Source organism: Bos indicus x Bos taurus, chromosome 20 (genome assembly GCF_003369695.1).
Source record: "Bos indicus x Bos taurus breed Angus x Brahman F1 hybrid chromosome 20, Bos_hybrid_MaternalHap_v2.0, whole genome shotgun sequence".
Lineage (NCBI taxonomy): Eukaryota > Metazoa > Chordata > Mammalia > Artiodactyla > Bovidae > Bos > Bos indicus x Bos taurus.
Genome location: NC_040095.1, coordinates 571,857 through 589,248, shown reverse-complemented (window position 1 = coordinate 589,248; position 17,392 = coordinate 571,857). Strand labels below are relative to the sequence as shown.

The following is a 17,392-nucleotide window of genomic DNA, read 5'->3' as shown; positions in this document are numbered from 1 at the left end:
TGTGCCATGGCGTCTTCCAGGGACCGTGTCTCCTCATTTACTTAGCTCTGACCTGCAGCACCTGACTCCCTGAGAACATCGTAGTCATCCTACTAATGGTGACCCTTCATTGAAATGTAAGCCCCGGGACGGCAAGGAGTCTGTTCTCTGGAGACTAACCACAGCCAGAAATTTGCTTTAGTAGCAAAGTCAGCTGGACTCCCCACCTTGCCCCATCTCAGGCTTTCCTCTGAGGGCCATTCCCCACATGGCTCTGGACCCCTTGGAAGCTCACACAAGCCCCCAGCTTCCTCGGGAAGATGGAGAACTACTTTGGCTTGTTCTGAGTCCGCGTACATGTGGCTGGATCAGCAGTCTGCTCTCAGCCCAGAACGGTGTCATGTTGAGGCGGCTTCCCAGTCTGAAGGCTGCCGGGGCTGTGATCTCCCTGCTCCTCCCTGCTGGAGCACCAGCTGCCTTCTGGCTGCCCTTCTTCTCCTTCTTGATAGAAGTCTCCTGCTGCCTTCCCCCCGGCATGGCAGTGACTGCAGACCATGTCCAGCCAGCTTCCGCAGGGGTTAGAGAGTTGTGCAGCTTTAACTTATGTGTCTCTCTCTATACCCCACCCACCCTCTCCATCATCAGGGGAGCCTGGGAGATTCCAAGAGGTCAAGTCTCCCTGCAGGACCTGCGGAAGCTTTGAGACACAGCAGGCTGAGTGGAACCCAATTTTGCTTCCTTTGATATTAAACTTGACCTTGAGTTGCTGTTTTACAATTTTAGAGTTTCTATGTGATATTCTGTGGGACAGAGAGGCAGGGATTTTCTTGTCTTCTATTCAGAGTGTTTGATTGAAGACTTGAACAGATGTAGGCAGCACTCATAATGATGAATACTTAAGTGCTTATGATGAGCCACATAACATGATGCTCTGAACTCATTATCCATTTTGTAATAATCCCCTGACACAAGTGTTTTCATCATCCCCATTTTATAGATGAGGAGACTGAGGCTCAGACAAGGTAATTACTCATACAAAGTCACAGAGCTAGCCAGAGGCAAAGCTGGTATTCACTCCAGGGTCTTCCAGGCTCCTGAGCCATGCGTTTGATATAGTACTTCACTGTCTCCTGGGGCCTTGACTGTATGCAGGACTTCTGGGCTCAGATATGCTGGGAACGGAGTTGATTGTCCGGAAAAGTATAACTCAGGCTGCAATCAATGCACAGTCTCAGAGGGGCCAGGGAGATGTGTCCCCTCTCTCCCTTCTCTCTGCCCCACCTCTTACCATGGAGATCCTGTCCTCTTCGCCTGGGACAGGGGAGGTTGTTGCATCTGGCACGAGACTAGTGGCGGCAGTCTCACGCTCGGCACAAATTAATTTCATCTTTGTGCTTCGCTGGGCTCTCCCCGCACTTGCATCCCTCATCTGGTGCCTTTCAAGCTAAATAGCCAGAAGCAGGTCTGGGATTAAATATTAGTGTTAACTTCAAACTTGGTGTAAATCTATTGAACTGCATCCATTTTTACATAAATAAGCCAGAGAACAGCATCTGTTCTGCTTTCATCAATACCAGGACACCCACAGGTGTGAGTTATTAGCAATAACTGTAATTGCTTTGAGTGGAACAATAAATAGCACAGGGGTCATGATGAGAAATGTCCTTGTATAGTATTAGCATAGGCGAATGCCTTAAACTGCTGTAGACTCCATCCGACACTGGTTTCCAGAGCTGGCTTCGCAACCCAGAGTGCTGAGCTCTTACTGAATTGCTTTTCCTGCTTCTGCAGGACATAATTTTGAGCCTTTCTGAAACCACATTGATTTTATCGGCAGATGGCCCCCAGGATGGCATCTCACCTTCACTGTTGAGATTTCACTTGTTTGATGGGGTTCTGAAAAGTTACAAGAAAGAACAGGCGTATACAAGCCATGTATCCTTGAGCTGCAGTGCTGAATTCCAAATTCCAGCCTCTGGGCAGCTGCAGCTTAAGGCAGAGCCAGCTGCAGCCCCTGCCACCTCCTAGGTCTTTAAGAAGACAGGATGGGGCTTCCCTGGTGGTTCAGTGGTAAAGAATCTGCCTGCTGATCCAGGAGACATGGGTTCAGTCCCTAATACAGGAAAATACGCATGCCATGGAGCAACTGAGCCCATGCACCACACCTAGATCCCATGCTCTGCAAGAAGAGAACCCACCACAATGAGAAGCCCAAGCACAACTGGAGCGTGGCCCCCAGTTGCCACAGCGAGAGAAAAAGTCTGTGCAGCAACGAAGACCCAGCACAGGCAAAAGTAAATGAATATTTTAAAAAGAAAAAGAAGACAAGATGGGTCACAGAGGGTAACACCCGTGCTCTATCCCCTTAAGGAGAAATTGTTCAGCCATAAAATGTTAGTCTTAGGATGCAGCACACACAGAGCCTCCAGTGTGCTGTGCTTAGTTGCTCATTCGTGTCGACCCTTTTTGACCCCGTAGACTGTAGCCCGCCAGGCTCCTCTGTCCATGGGGATTCTCCAGGCAAGAAGACTGGAGTGGGTTGCTGTGCCCTGCTCCAGGGGATCTTCCCAACCCAGGGGTTGAACCCAGGTCTCTCATTGCAGATGGCTTCTTTACCATCTGAGTCATCAGGAAAGCCCCCAGAGCATGCAGAGGAGAATGTGTTCAGAGAATCCTTCCTCATCATCAAGTTGAACATTTAAGGTTACAAGGGATAGACATGGGAAAGGGGCTTCAGCTGCTCCCCGAACACAGTCACGTCTCGCTCCAGGTTGCCCCTCTCCTTCCCACCTCTGCTTCCTCTGCTCTCACCCCCGACTTGGCTTCTGCTAATCCTCAGCCTCCGTGAGGATTTCCAGATCTTTCAGACAATTTGGTGGTGAGGAGCTTGATCCCAGAACAGATTATCACAAAGATAATCAACACTTCCTCACTGCCAGTCATCCCCTCCTGACATCTCCTGCCACTTGATGCTCAAAGTGTCTCCTTCTCTAGCTGGAGTTTCATTGTCTTATATCATCTTAGTCTCCACAAGTGCCAGAAATAAGAAATGGGGAGATGAAAGATTGTCAGGCACACAGCCCCTTTCCAGATCAAATCCATTTTCCAAAACTGCTGTACCCTCGAGGGCCAGGTTTAAACTCTGTCCCCCAAAGGCTAATTATTCATCTGCATAGCCTATCTTCCCATATAACTGCTCATTCCCACTCTTCAGCGCAGCTCACTAAACCCTTCTGAATTGGACACTTCATCTGTGACTCCATAGGATGCAAGCCTATTTTAACTGTATCAGTTCACACACATGACACTCCACCAGGAAGGGAGAGGTGGAAGGGTCAAGGAGGAGTCCAGAGCTCTTTCTCATTTAAATGGACAACCTGGACTTGGAAAAAAAAATTCCTCATAGCTGGAGGTTTATTCTCAGTCACCCTTGGACCAGGTAATGCCATGAAATCTTTTTAGCTTTTTCTTTTATCCATTTGACAGGTATTTTTTAAGCTATGCATCAGGCCTCATGCTCAGCAGACGTCCTGGGCCACATGAAGCCGATAACTTAGTGAGGGGTCAGTAGCAGAGACCATGTGACCGGCCAGCTCCGCCTCTCATCAGCGCATGGGTTAGCAGTCATAAGCAATCTTTCCAGATCCACGCTCACTTAACCTGTGTGCAGCCTGCTCATTTGTCATTAGCTTTTTGGTATGAGTGAGTGAGTGAGTGAAGTCGCTCCGTCGTGTCCGACTCTTTGCGACCCCATGGACTGTAGCCCCCCAGGCTCCTCCGTCCATGGGATTCTCCAGGCAAGAACACTGGAGTGGGTTGCCATTTCCTTCTCCAGGGGGATCTTCCCCACCCAGGGATCGAACCCAGGTCTCCCGCACTGCAGGCAGACGCTTTACCGTCTGAACTGAAAGTTTAGAGGCTGTCAAATGGACATGACCTATAAAGGCAATTTTGATGGTTTTACATAGAAATGACCTCTAATGGAAGAGAACACAAATGGGAACTATTTGAGATACATGGCTATGTAAAATGTGGTTTGCACATAATTCAGTATTTTAAATGAGCACTCTGCAACCGAGACCAAATATCAATCATCTCTTGAGGTTTTCTACTATGTACCAACATCAAATCTACATAGGAACAAATGTTACTCCTGCTTTTCTCTTCTATATCAAATGTCCTGAAGGCTTTGTGTCTCTCTGGAGCGAGGCCGAGTTTCTGAAGGCACATTCCAGTATAAACATCATCGATGGGATAGAGAAGGTTTGGTATAGGCAAGTTAAACAATGCCCTGCATGCGTGTCCACGCTTAGTCGCTTCAGTTATGTCTGACTCTTCCAACTCTATGGACTGTAGCCCCAGGCTCCTCTGTCCATGGGATTCTCCAGGTAAGGATACTGGAGTGCAAAGCCATGCTCTCCTCCAGGAGATCTTCCTGACCCAGGGATCGAACCTACATCTCTTGTGTCTCCTGCATTGGCAGGCCACCTAGGAAGCCCCAGACAGTGCTCCAGGACAGAGTTAAAAGGATCACATTGGAGGATGAGGTAACATCTTGCTGGGGCTTTCTCTTTCCAGAAAAGCTTAGAAGGTATGAAAGAGGGATTTGATCAATCACAGATTCACTCCCTCCTTCTTGACACCAACAGAAACGGATCTGAGCAGTAACTGAACAGATATATTTGGAATCCACAAGAAAAACACATGTAGAAGGCACACGAGCCACCCTCTTGGTTTTTGCTAATTATTGCACAAGCAGATCTTCACCTATGGGGTGTTCTGCCTCAGAACTTAGGCTGTCAGGCCACCGTCTGAGAGGCAAACGAGGGTACTCAGGTCAGCAGTTGATCACGAAGCAGACCTAGTGCACGCACTTCATTTCAGAACAATTCCATAAACGTTCCCCCGACCCCTGCCACCTCCCCCTCGCTCCCAAGGTTTCATCTCCTAATTGCAAAGGCTTTTTGGCGTGGGAATGTCTTTGTGAAGAAGAGCAGACTCAATTTGTGCCATCGCTCTAAAGAAGACTCAGGAACAAGGACGCTTCTCCAATTAATCAGCAAATGCTTGGCTCCAGCGTTCGGCCAAAGGATCGATTTACATAAAGCTACTTCGCAAGATGAATTTGCCTCCCCCTCGACTCCTCCTGCATTCCCCTTGTCCAGCCAGCATTAGACATGCTACTGGATTTCAGATTGACAGTGTCAGCTACAACAATCAAATTAGGGATGAAAGCCTCGGAGGGCTGCCAAGAGAGAGGGGCGGAGGGGAAGGAGGGGGTGGGAACAGCATGTCTCACGGAGAGGAGGATGGATTGCACAGAAATGGGCTCCCTTTCCCAAACTCCACTGGGCAGATGCACAGCTTCAAACAAAGGAAAATTAGAAAACACCAGTCTCCATCTTTTTGAACCAAGTGGACCGCTCTTCCCACCCCAGCCAAGATTGACAAATCAAACCAAAACATTTCATTGAACGGAAAACAGTTGGCAAGGGACTATCTCAGGTACAGTAGCTCAGACGGTAAAGAATCTGCCTGCAGTACAGGAGACCCAGGCTCAGTCCCTGGATTGGGAAGATCCCCTGGAGAGAATTTCATGGGTGGAGGAGCCTAGCAGGCTACAGTCCATGGGGTTGCAAGGAGTGAGATACAACTGAACGACTAACATCATTAGGTCCTTACAGTCAGATTATTTTCAGCACCAGGTTTTTGCACATGATATAAGAATACCTGAATCACAGTTTTACTCCCTGAAGGGTTCGTTGGTGATGAACGCATAAACTCAAGTCAGATGCCAGTAATCGGAATCCTGGTAATATTTCCTTGATCATTCAGTGACACAAGGAAGGCCAGAACAGAAGGCTCAATTTGGCTGACAATAAGAGCTCCCCAATCACACCGAAGTAACTGTTTTGTCGGTAAATTGTGATAATCCCAGGGATTAGTAAACTGTTGAGAAGCTAAGCCTCTGCACCACTATCTGGAGATGATCAATCAGTTATAATGCTACATCATGAACACAAAGAGCCTTCGTTGGAGTTACATATGACAGTTCAGTGAAGAAAGCTTCTTTTTTTTTTAAATTTTATTTTATTTTTAAACTTTACATAATTGTATTAGTTTTACCAAATATCAAAATGAATCCATCACAGGTATACATGTGCTATTTGGACTGGAAGTGTTAGTTTTATCCTTTCAGCCCTAGAAGGGTAGTGGTTGGGAAAGGCAAATTAAACCCCACGACTGGAAGGAGGTTCTCTGCTCCTAGAAGGGATGATTGAATGACTGGAATATTTCAACTCATGACTTGCTTCCCTGAATCCAGAGGTTTCTATCTTGACTGGCTCCTTTCCACATTTCCCATTGATAACTCAACCTCCCCTCACCACCCAGCAACCCTCCATTGGGCTCCTTTAGATTGACTCCTACATGGGAGGCTCTTTCTCTCTTGGCAATGAGTGGACACATCACTCTAGCATCCAGCTCCTAGCTTTGCCCTAGAACAGACTGATACAATAGGTATCAGCCACATGTGGCAATCAGGCACTTACGGGATGGCTGGCTCGAATTGACATGGATTTAAAATACACAGATTCCAGAGACTTGGTATGAAAAACGAATGTAAAGTATCTCACTAATTTATTTTCTTATTGAAATGATTATGTCTTGGATATGTCAGGTTAAGTGAAATACTTTATTAATATTCATCTCAACTGATTGCTTTTGATTCAGCTAAGAGAAATATTTTTTAAGTTTTTTTTTTAATGTGAATCATTTTTAAAGTCTTTGTTGAGTTTATTACAATGTAGTTTCTCTTTTATGTTTTGGTTTTTGTGGCCTTGAAGCATATGGGATCTTAATTCCCTGACCAGGGATCAAACCTGCACCCCTGCCCTGGAAGGCGATGTTTTACCCGCTGGATCGCCAGAAAAATCCCTGAGAGAATGTAGTTGCACCAGTGGCTCATATGATACTTGGATAAGACAGAACTGCTCTAGAATTAGCAGGTCTTCTCTGAAGGGGCAGGCTCCCCTGGTAGCTCAGACAGTAAAAAATTTGCCTGCAATGCAGGAGACCTGAGTTTGATCCCTGGGTCGGAAAGATCCCCTGGAGAAGGGAATGGCAACCACTCCAGAATTCTTGCCTGGAGAAGTCCATGGACAGAGGATTACAGTCCATAGGGTCACAAAGAGTTGGACACAGCTGAGCTAATACTTTCACTTTCTTTGGAAGGATACTGGCCTCTGCACCCTTCAGTCCTTGGAGTGTTCTGTTGGCAAGCACAGAGAATAAACCTTGGGGGAAATTAATTTAAATGGGCCCTGCATTCCCCCAGCGTACCTCCTCACTGTTACGATTGTCCATAACAATCTTTTGCTTTACTTATTTGCTTTAACCTGGGAAACCTGAATGCATTAGTCTGTGGTCTCTAGAACATCAGCCCAGAAAGAGAAGGGGTGCCTCTACTACTCAGAGCAAACCAAGAACCCCAATTCCATTTGCAGGCTTTTGTAGCAGCTTATAGCCCTCGGCCCCTCAGAGGGTCCTTGAGTTCCGCTGTGCTCAAACACCAGGCTGCATCGGCCGTCGTGGCTCTAGATCTGCCTCTCAGCCTGGCCATGCCCTTCTGCTCACTCCCTGCCCTCCAGTGACTTCTCTCTTAGATTGCAGCTCTCTTAGAAATCTGTGGGAAACTCCTCATCTGTGAGGCTCCAGCAGGAATGTCGCGTCTCACTCAGGCAGAGCCTCACCTGAGGGTTTGGGAGGGACGAAGAACTTGGTTTACCTCTGCCAGACCTCTGGGATCCTGGGAGAGGTGGAGTCACCCGGGGACTCTTAGTCCCTTCTGGGTCAGCCTCCAAACTGGGCCCCTGAGTGGATTTCTAAAATACAGGTTAGACGTTGTCACTCTATCTGCCACAGCCTCCTCCTGTGAGGAGACGCTCTCCCTCCATCTATCCATCTGTCTATTACTTATCCATTTACCTACCCATCCATTCAACCCTCCTTTCATCTACTTACCTACCTATCTATCCATCTGTCTATCTACCATCTATCTACCTATCTACCAACCTACCTACCCATCCATCCATCCGTCCATCTACCCACCTACCCATCCATCCATCCATCCATCCATCCATCCATCCATCTACCCTCCTACCCATCCACCCATCTATCTATTGATCAATCTAGCTACCTACCTACCCATCCACCTACATATCCCATGATCATTTTGCTCAACACCAGCAAGCCTACACCTGAGACTTTGCATCTTGGACCCAAGATTTTCCCTAAGCAGACTAGATATGTAAAGAAGTAGGATGCTCTGTTAACTCCATGCTGATAAAATATAGTGATTTGCATTTATATCCTGCCTAGAATATAGACAGCACTTGCTTGTCCATTATCTATGATGCTTATCCTAATTTCAAAGAAGTACAAATTGAAGCTTAAAGGATTGAATTAATACTCTTAAAGACACACAGCTAGAATATGAACTTGGCACCTAATCAGATACACTAATTATCCTACCCATGTTCATAAACTTGTTCAAAGTGTCCAGAAATCATCCTCAAGGCTTCTGATTCAGTAGATCTGGGATGGGTCCCAGGAATCAGTCTTAATTTTTTTTTTATTATGGAAAATTTTACCCTTGTGTAAAAGTCAAGCATGGATTATAAACAAACCCCCTTAATACCCATCACTGAGCTCTAATAAGTATTAACTTATGGCCAATCTTGTTTTATCAATCTCTCTACCCAGTTCTTCCTCTCCTATATTGTTTTGAAGTAAAACTCAGACATTATCATTTCATCCTTAATTATTTCAGTATGTATCTCTCAAAGATAAAGACATAAGTGAAAGAAAAAAAATAACACATAAAAACATTGAAAACATAATGCTATTATCATATCTACATTATTTTTAAATACAGGATCTATATATTTTTTTCAAAGCATCATCAGTAAATTCTGATCAGGTAGGCAGTGAGCCCTACTGTGGGGACAGCTGCCCTGTTAATAACATTTTCAAACTATCCTGATTTTTATCCAACTGTCCACTTTAAAAGACAAATCCAAAATACTTGATTAAACAAATCTGCATCTCTACAAGTCCCAGTTCAGATTGGCATCTTTCCCTTTTCCCCCCTCTAAAACCTAAAAAGATTTTGAACTTTGAGGAAAACAAAACTGTGAATTATTTTCCTTGGTGGTTAGCAACAATCTTACAGTGTGAATTTAGATACAGGCTTTCTACTTGTTGAAAAGGAAAAAAAGAAAACAGTGAAATTGCAGCTTATGTTTTGAAGTGTCTAGGTTTTTATATTCGTATATATGAAGGAGTCTGTTTATTTGTATCTGTGATCAATAAGATACACGTTCCAGGAGAAGAGAAACCTGGTTCTGTTCACTTCTGGGTCTCAGTAGTGCAGCACACAGTAGGTGCTCAACTCACTTTCTGTTGAGTGGAGTAAAAATCTGAACAGTCATTTAATCCCCACCAATCTTAAGTGTCTGAATGCTAGAACTTTTCTAATGAACTTGTCCAGAGAAGGCAGAAAGGAAGGAACTCTCATTGAAGTGCTTCATTCTGTAACTTTTTAACATCAAGGGAGCAGGCAACGTCAACCCTGCTGCAGTGAAATATCAGAAACCCAGCTGGAGCCGTGGGAAATCGTTGTTGTTGGGGAGGTGGCGATGGTCCCCCACTGATACTTCGAGTCTCTGGATCTCTGAGATCGGTGGCGTTTCCTTCAGGAAACGATTCAGGTATTCTACTGTAATCTCCCTCAGACAAAGAATGCTATTGACCAGACACTCAGCTGGACCTATCAGGACTTCGTCAGTTCAGTTTAGTCGCTCAGTCGTGTCCAGCTCGTTGCGACCCCAGGGACTGCAGCATGCCAGGCCTCCCTGTCCATCACCAACTCCCGGAGTTTACTTAAACTCATGTCCCTTGAATCAGTGATGCCATCCAACCATCTCGTCCTCTGTTGTCCCCTTCTCCTCCTGCCTTCTGTCTTTCCCAGCATTAGGGTCTTTTCAAGTGAGTCAGTTCTTCGCATCAGGTGGCCAAAGTATTGGAGTTTCAGCATCAGTCCCTCCAGTGATTATTCAGGACTGATTTCCTTTAGGATGGACTGGTTGGATCTCCTTGCAGTCCAAGGGACTCTCAAGAGTCTTCTCCAACACCACAGTTCAAAAGCATCAATTCTTCAATGCTCAGCTTTCTTTATAGTCCAACTCTCACATCCATACAAGACTACTAGAAAAACCATAACTTTGACTAGACGGACCTTTGTTGGCAAAGTAATGTCTCTGCCTTTTAATATGCTCACTAGGTTGATCATAGCTTTTCTTCCAAGGGGCAAGTGTCTTTTAATTTCATGGCAGCAGTCACTATCTGCAGTGATTTTGGAACTCCCCAAAATAAAGTCTGTCACTGTTTCCACTGTTTCTCCATCTTAGCTGGGACCTATGTTTGGGGCTCATTTGGTTTTGACAGTGACCCAACTGCAAATGTATAATCTTGCTTATTAAGATAAATTGCCTGCACAAGAGATTTACCTTTTAAGATAAACCCCCCCCTGAAGCCCACATTGTAAAAATCCCCTGGGAATAATTTTTCCTGCATATTTGTCCCTCCTACTGTATAAAACAAGGTAAGCAAAGCAGAACCTCTCTCTTTAGCTCCCAGAGCAGAGTGATGCATCACATTTACTATATTTTAGGAGTTGGGGGTAGGGGAGGAAGGTTCAGCTTTGTACAGGATGATAACATTGAGAGTCCGAGAAATTTTAGATTCATGGATTATCCGTCAGAAATGAAATGAGTTTGGGTTGATACCTACTACACCAATGGATTATTTCTTTCTGCTAGGCAGTGTGAGTGACTAGGAAAGTAATTTTAGTACAGTCTTGGGCCAAAGAGAATCCTGACCCCCAGTCCAATGAAGGTTCTAAATATAAATGCTTTTAGATCATACCCTCTTTTAGTTTGGCTAATCAAGAGTTGATGGATATATATATATATATATATATATATATAATTTTACATTACTAAAAAGGCCCTTGATTGGTCTCAGTGCAAAGGGTTTGGGGAAATAGACAAAGAAGGTGCCAGATTGGGTTGCTGCAGTTTGTTTTTTTTTTTTTCTCAATTAGCTTCCCCTCATGGCCTCTTGACCCCTGATCCTGGATATGTCATCTTGGGGTGATTTTTTAAATCTTCTGAGAACTTCCTGATTTAGAAAAACTAACGTTGAAGCCTTCATATGAAGCGCTTTGGTTTGAATCCCTTGGGTTCCCTTTACCAACATCAGCTCCCATCTCCTGCTTCTTTGGACTTTGCTGCTGAACCTCATGGCTGGGAACTTCTTCAGCAATCTGTCCTTGAGCTGCTGGAGTCCCTTCATCCAGACTTACGGAGAGCAGGCAAACCAGGGAATTCACATTTCTCCTGGGTGGTCGAACAAGGACTGTCTAATGCTGGGCTATGAAGACCCAGCACCCTTGGTTAGAGACTGGAGCTCCCAGGGCATTGGGCCAAAGCCAGCACTCTACCTGACTGTCCTTTATTTCCTTCTCCATCCAATTTTCTCCATCCCTTATTTGTCTCTCCCAGGAGTACTTTGTAAATCCATCACTGGAGCAAGCATCTGCTTCTGAAAGAGCCCCCTCTAAGATACTCCTTTCTTCCTGAATCAAACGCTCCTGTTTTATCCAAAAGAATTTAGAGTCAAATATGGATACAGCTATCTAGATGATAGATGAGAGGAAGTTTTAAAATCATTTATTTGTTTATTTTTACCCTTGGCTGTGCTGGGTTTTCTGTAGTTGCGGTGATCCAGGGCTACCCTCTAGCTCAGTGCGCAGGCTTCTCCCTCAGCGCCTTCCCTTGCTGCGGACCACAGGCCCGGGGCACACGGGCTTCCGTAGTTGCAGTGCTCAGGGTTACTTGCCTTGCAGCGTGTGGGATCTTCACGGACTGGAGATGGAACCTGTGTCCCCTGCATTGGCAGGCAGATTGTTAACCACTGGATCACCAGGAAAGCCCGAGAGGAAGTTTGATCTCCCTCAGATTTTATGAAAAGAATAGTAATGATGTTTACGTGTTCTATTCTTTGCGGAGTTGTAGGCATATGTCCTGAGGTTGGTGAAAAGGGACATTTTCAGCACTGTAAATCCAGGACGGAATGGGGAAAGTTCAAGAAATAAATGCAGCCTTTCACTGAATGCCTCCGGGGTTCCAGGCACTGTGCAAAGTATACACATACCAACTCATTTCATCCTCAGTGTTAATCTGTAGGAGATCAGTAAGGGGAAACTGAGGCATGGAGCATTTCAGTAGTTTTTGTGATCATACAGCTAATAAGTGGCTCTATCACTTCAGACACAAGAATTTCCCATGGTTGGGGAGCTTCCAAACCGTGTCCTGAAACTTGGGAGTAATTGGAGATCGGCCTCCAGGAGCGAATCTCCCCCAACCCCATAAACTGCCATTTAACACAGACAGGACTTCCTCGTAGCCTGAAGGTGATCAGGACAAACACTTTGTCCCCACTGGAGCAGAGAGGAGAGCATTTTCCTGCGTCTTGCCTTGCCTGGTAAACATGGGGAGGCAGGGGTGGGCTGAAGGTGGGGACTGTCATTCACCGCTGCTCTGAGAACAAAGCATGCCTGACATTGCAGGGAGAGCCCCGGAAAGCATTTCAAAAGCGCCACTGAAACTAGACAACCTTTCAATCCATTTATCAAAGTGTCTGCATTTCCCATTTCAAGGTAGATGAAACAATAATAAATTTGCAAAGAAAGTTAATCTGTGTCCAAAGCATTTTAGTAAATTAAAAAGGCGCGGGGGCGGGGGGGTGGGGAGTGCTGGCTGGAAGGGGGATCTATTGGTTCTTGCCAACTCCTGTTTGACTTACTGTCTCCTTAATAAGTCCTCTTTGGTTTGGTGTTTTGGAATGGAATAATCAGTTGGTTAATCATTTTCCGGAAGCAGGAAAATGCACTTTAGCTAATGCAGTTCTCCTTTCTGAGTCCTAATTATTTAAAAAGGCATTCCAATGTGTAGCCCCACTTTCCAACCAAGAAAGGCTTTCCTACCGGTCATCTTCTTTTATTGCCCCAGAAAACCCCAGCTCAATTCTCTCTCACCCTAGTCCAACCTCTTCCTTTCCTCTAGGGTTGTTTCCCTGGCCACTTTTGAGCATCTCCCCAGGAAGGGGGAAGCACTAACCCCCGACAAGCAACTGGCCAGAACTACGCTCTGAGCACCCCGGATAGACTTTGTTATTTTTATCTAAGTGTCAGGCGAAAATGGTGGCTCTTGTCTCTCTCAAAGATAGTACTTAACAATAGCTCCATGCTCTGGCATCACGCTGAGATAAACACACTATTAGGAACCCTCACAAAGGCCCCAAGATAATTGTGAAGGGACAGTTACCGAAAATGGAGCACGCAGCCCTGAACCCTCCTCCACACCCCATCAGTAACACCATTAAAGCTGCCAGTTTGTCAGCCCACTAGAGGTATTTATAAAATCAATATACAGTCCTGCAGATAAATGGCAGTGGTACCGGTAGCCAGAGAAAAGAGGCTCCATGGAAAATAAAATTAATAAAATTTACAAGCAGATTGTCATGGGGAACAGATAAATTCCCTACCATCTACAGTTTTGCTCAAATTGTGGCAAGAGGAAGGCATGGCAAGGAGGTGGCAAGAGCAATGCTTTAAATGGGGCTTCTGAAAGTAGGAGCAAGACTGGGTGTGTTTACAGCAAGAGAAAAGTGAACGGAAACCCACGTGGCCGTCCCATCCCAGTGCAGGATTTTGTCTGTGTGACCACTTTCATGGGAGATTGCCTGGCACCTCCACCAGATTTTTGTGCTTAAATAAGACTGTCCTCTCTTCATCCCACTGTACTGCAAACCAGAATATGCATACAATTGTTATTGGTTTAGTATACCGGGGTAAGTAAACCCAAAGGGTGAAGGCATTATTGGACTATGTACCACTTCATCTGGCTTTCAAGTGTGCTTAGAGCTGACCATTCTAAACCTCTCTCCTGTTTCCTCCACCTGCCCCTGATTTTGATCATTAGCTGTTTGCCAAAAATGTGGCCTGAGCGGTTTCCCAGAGCGGCCAAAGGCAGCAGCCAAGTCTGAGAGAGAAGCGGGCAAGGGCTCGCTGTCCTGGAGACCAGCCTCCACTTGGCAGAAAAGACTGGGCCCTTTGTGGCTGCCGGAGCCTCAGGTTCAGCCCAGATGCCTGGTGGAAACTGCCTGAGTCGGATGACAGGACCTGGGCCCCCTTCTCTTGAAGGCTGATGGAGAGCAGGGGAGTGGCCTTGGTGACACTGCCTGACCTCTGCTGTTGTCATGGGCTTTGTTCAGCGCCCAGACTGCAGGCTGGAGCCCTGCTCATTGAATCAGGCCCAGCCTGGGGAGCCTGCAGCGGGGCGCACTCTGCATCTGAATTGACTGACATCAGTTGCAGGCAGAGGAAACTGGATTCAAGACTGGGAGCACCCTGTTACTCAGCCCCAAGACTTCCCTCTGTGTTTGTCTCTGCACCTGACCCCAACACCAGACCTGGCCTCAGGGCCTAATAGCGGCCCGCGTCTCCATGGATCTTGAGTTTGGCCCACCGCTCAGAGTAGGGCAACTCAGCTCAGCGGATGAGAGCAGAAAAGGGACACCTCTCTCCTGCTTCCTAGGTTTCCTCTTGCTCCTGGCAACATGGTTAATTTAGAGGGCCCAGGTTTTAGTGGAGGATGGTGGTCTGACTTCTCTTTCCAAATATATTTGGAATCATCTATAGCTTTGGATTCGGAGAAGGCAATGGCACCCCACTCCAGTACTGTTGCCTGGAAAATCCCATGGATGGAGGAGCCTGGAAGGCTGCAGTCCATGGGGTTGCCAGGGGCCAGACACGACTGAGCGACTTCACTTTCACTTTTCACTTCCATACATTGGAGAAGGAAATGGCAACCCACTCCAGTGTTCTTGCCTGGAGAATCCCAGGGATGGGGGAGCCTGGTGGGCTGCCGTCTCTGAGGTTGCACAGAGTCAGACCCGACTGAAGCGACTTAGCAGCAGCAGCAGCAGCATAGCTTTGGATTAGGTGCCCATGGAAAATCAGCATAGGAATGTCCAGCTGCCTCTAGGACAGCATGGCAATTTAAGACATTTTCCCTGTGACCCAGTACATCTCCTCATACGACTTTATATCAAGGAGGTAGCCAAACAAGTGTCCTCAAAATGTGTGGGCACTGGGAAAATTCATCCCAGGGTTGCCTTAAATGACAAATAAATAAATACTTAACAGCAGAGGATCATAGCCATCTGTAGAATCAGATGATGTACGGCCATTAAGAAATGTTGGCATTGGCATACTGTTAATGACAGAAACAGATGTTCTCAATATAGTGGGGGAAAAGTGTTATAGCAGACTATATACTATGAGATCATATTGGTGAAATATATATATATTCCTCCTAATTGGTAACAGTGGTTGTGTCTGGGTAGGACATTTTTTACCTTAATATCTGAAAGTTATTGTGTTCTTTTCAAAATAAGGAAGATACATACTTGTATATATAGACATGATTGATACACAAATATATGCTTGATTACTCACTAAGACCCCAAGCAAGCTTTGGGGTATGAATGAAAACAGGTGCATATATTTGGTCCAGCAAAAAAGAAAACTGGAAGGCCGTGAGAACCAAAACAAACGCATGGGTCTCAGGAAAGGAAAGTGAGGCTTTGGGGATTCTTAAAGAGGACGCTGATACAGACTTCTTTCTGAGCAGCTTTGAGACCCGAACTTTGTCCCTTTCCCCTCCCTGCTCAAAACAGCATGATACGCTGCTAAATACTACATGGAGTGCAGTAGAACCCCTATTTTGGGTGGGTTTGTGGAAATGCAACTTGAATCCATCATACCTATCCCTAAGACAATCCAGGAGGCCCCCCCACCCCGAGTCTCTCCGGAGCCCCAGAAAAGCAGAGATGGCATCTCCCCCCACGTCAGAAAATCTGGATGGCCAGGCTGCATTCCCATCTCAGATGACAAAGGCAGAGTCCCTGAGAAGACGGGAGAGGGAGAGGGGTTGACCCTGCCCTGGGGGAGGTGCGCCATGGGGGAGGGGAGGAAGGGGTCATCTCAGGGAGGTGGCAAAACAGAATTGGGTGCAGCGTGCAACAAATAACCCACGCTTGGCTCGTGGCCTGGAGGTGCGAGACCACCCACAGAGCCCGCCCTGGAGGCAGCCGGCCGCCTGCGAACCATTTCAGCAAGGCCATCACCAGAAGAACAATGTGAGGGCTGCTCCCAGCCTGGGGCCTGAAACTAAACAGTTCCCCAAACACTCCTGACCGCAGACGCAGCCACCAGAGGGGTTTTGTTATCATAATGAGATGCAGATAAAGCCTGGCTGGGTCCTTAACGCCTGTGCCTCTTCTCTTCTTGTTTAGAGATCTGAGCGAAAACCAGATCCTGGGAATCCCGAGGAAGGCGTTCCGCGGCATCGCCGACGTGAAGAACCTGTAAGTGATGTTTCTGTTGCTTTGCTGCAGACGGGCTTTCTGGGCAAAGGCGGGGTGAGCACCACGGGACAGGCAGGCAGCATCCCGCGCCTGGAGCTGCCTCCGGCCAGCTGCCTTTGGGACAGATTGAGGGGTGTGCTTAAGTGGTTTCCAGAATGCCGAGGCAGCTCTTCTTTGATCATTCGTCCCCAAGCATCAATATAGAGTCCCAGACCCCAGTCCCACTCCTGTTCCACAGCAGCCCTGTGGCCTGAGGCTCAACGCAGCTTCTCCTAAGCTCATTACCTTCTGTAAAACGGGGGTGATGGCCTGGTGGGGTGTTGGTGCAAATGAGAAAATGCTTTTCATGCTGAGTGCCTCAATGTGTTCAGCAAGTGGGAGCCTTGATGATGCTGAAGACCGTGACGGTGAAGATCTCACTGTTGTTAAATAGGATCTTATGAGGGAGCATCAGGCCTTGTGTGCCAGGATCCTGGGGCGACATAGCCAGACCTACTGCACTAGGCGCTTGGGGCTTTTCTTCATTTTTTATCTTGAAATAAGTATTGATTCATAGGAAGTTTCAAAAGTAGTGGACCGGTCTGTGTACCCTTTCTGCACTCCCGTGTGTCTGTGTGCACACATGTGCGCATGGGCAGGTCTATGTCATTTTAGGATTCCCTTGCCCGTTACTGCAACTGGTGCAGAACTGTTCCATCACCCTGCTTTTGAACTTGCCAAATGATTTTTGTAGCTTCTTGCCTGGCCCCCACTGTTTGCCGCTAATCATGGCCCCTGGGCCCTTCCTTCACCAGGAGTGTGCCTTTGGAATTTTCTGCCTGCCCTCCTGAGCCCATGTGCTCAGAACCTGAGTTTGGAG

At 46.6% G+C, this 17,392-nt stretch overlaps 1 protein-coding gene across 2 annotated transcripts in view; it reads left to right on the top strand.

Moving 5' to 3' along the window:
* The window catches only part of SLIT3 (slit guidance ligand 3), a 718,206-nt gene that overhangs the window by 456,985 nt on the left and 243,829 nt on the right, over nucleotides 1–17,392 (top strand). For both annotated transcript variants that reach the window (XM_027520392.1, XM_027520393.1), the window contains exon 5: nucleotides 16,462–16,533. In XM_027520392.1, coding sequence (XP_027376193.1) covers nucleotides 16,462–16,533 — 72 coding nt within the window. The remainder of the gene's footprint in view (nucleotides 1–16,461; nucleotides 16,534–17,392) is intronic.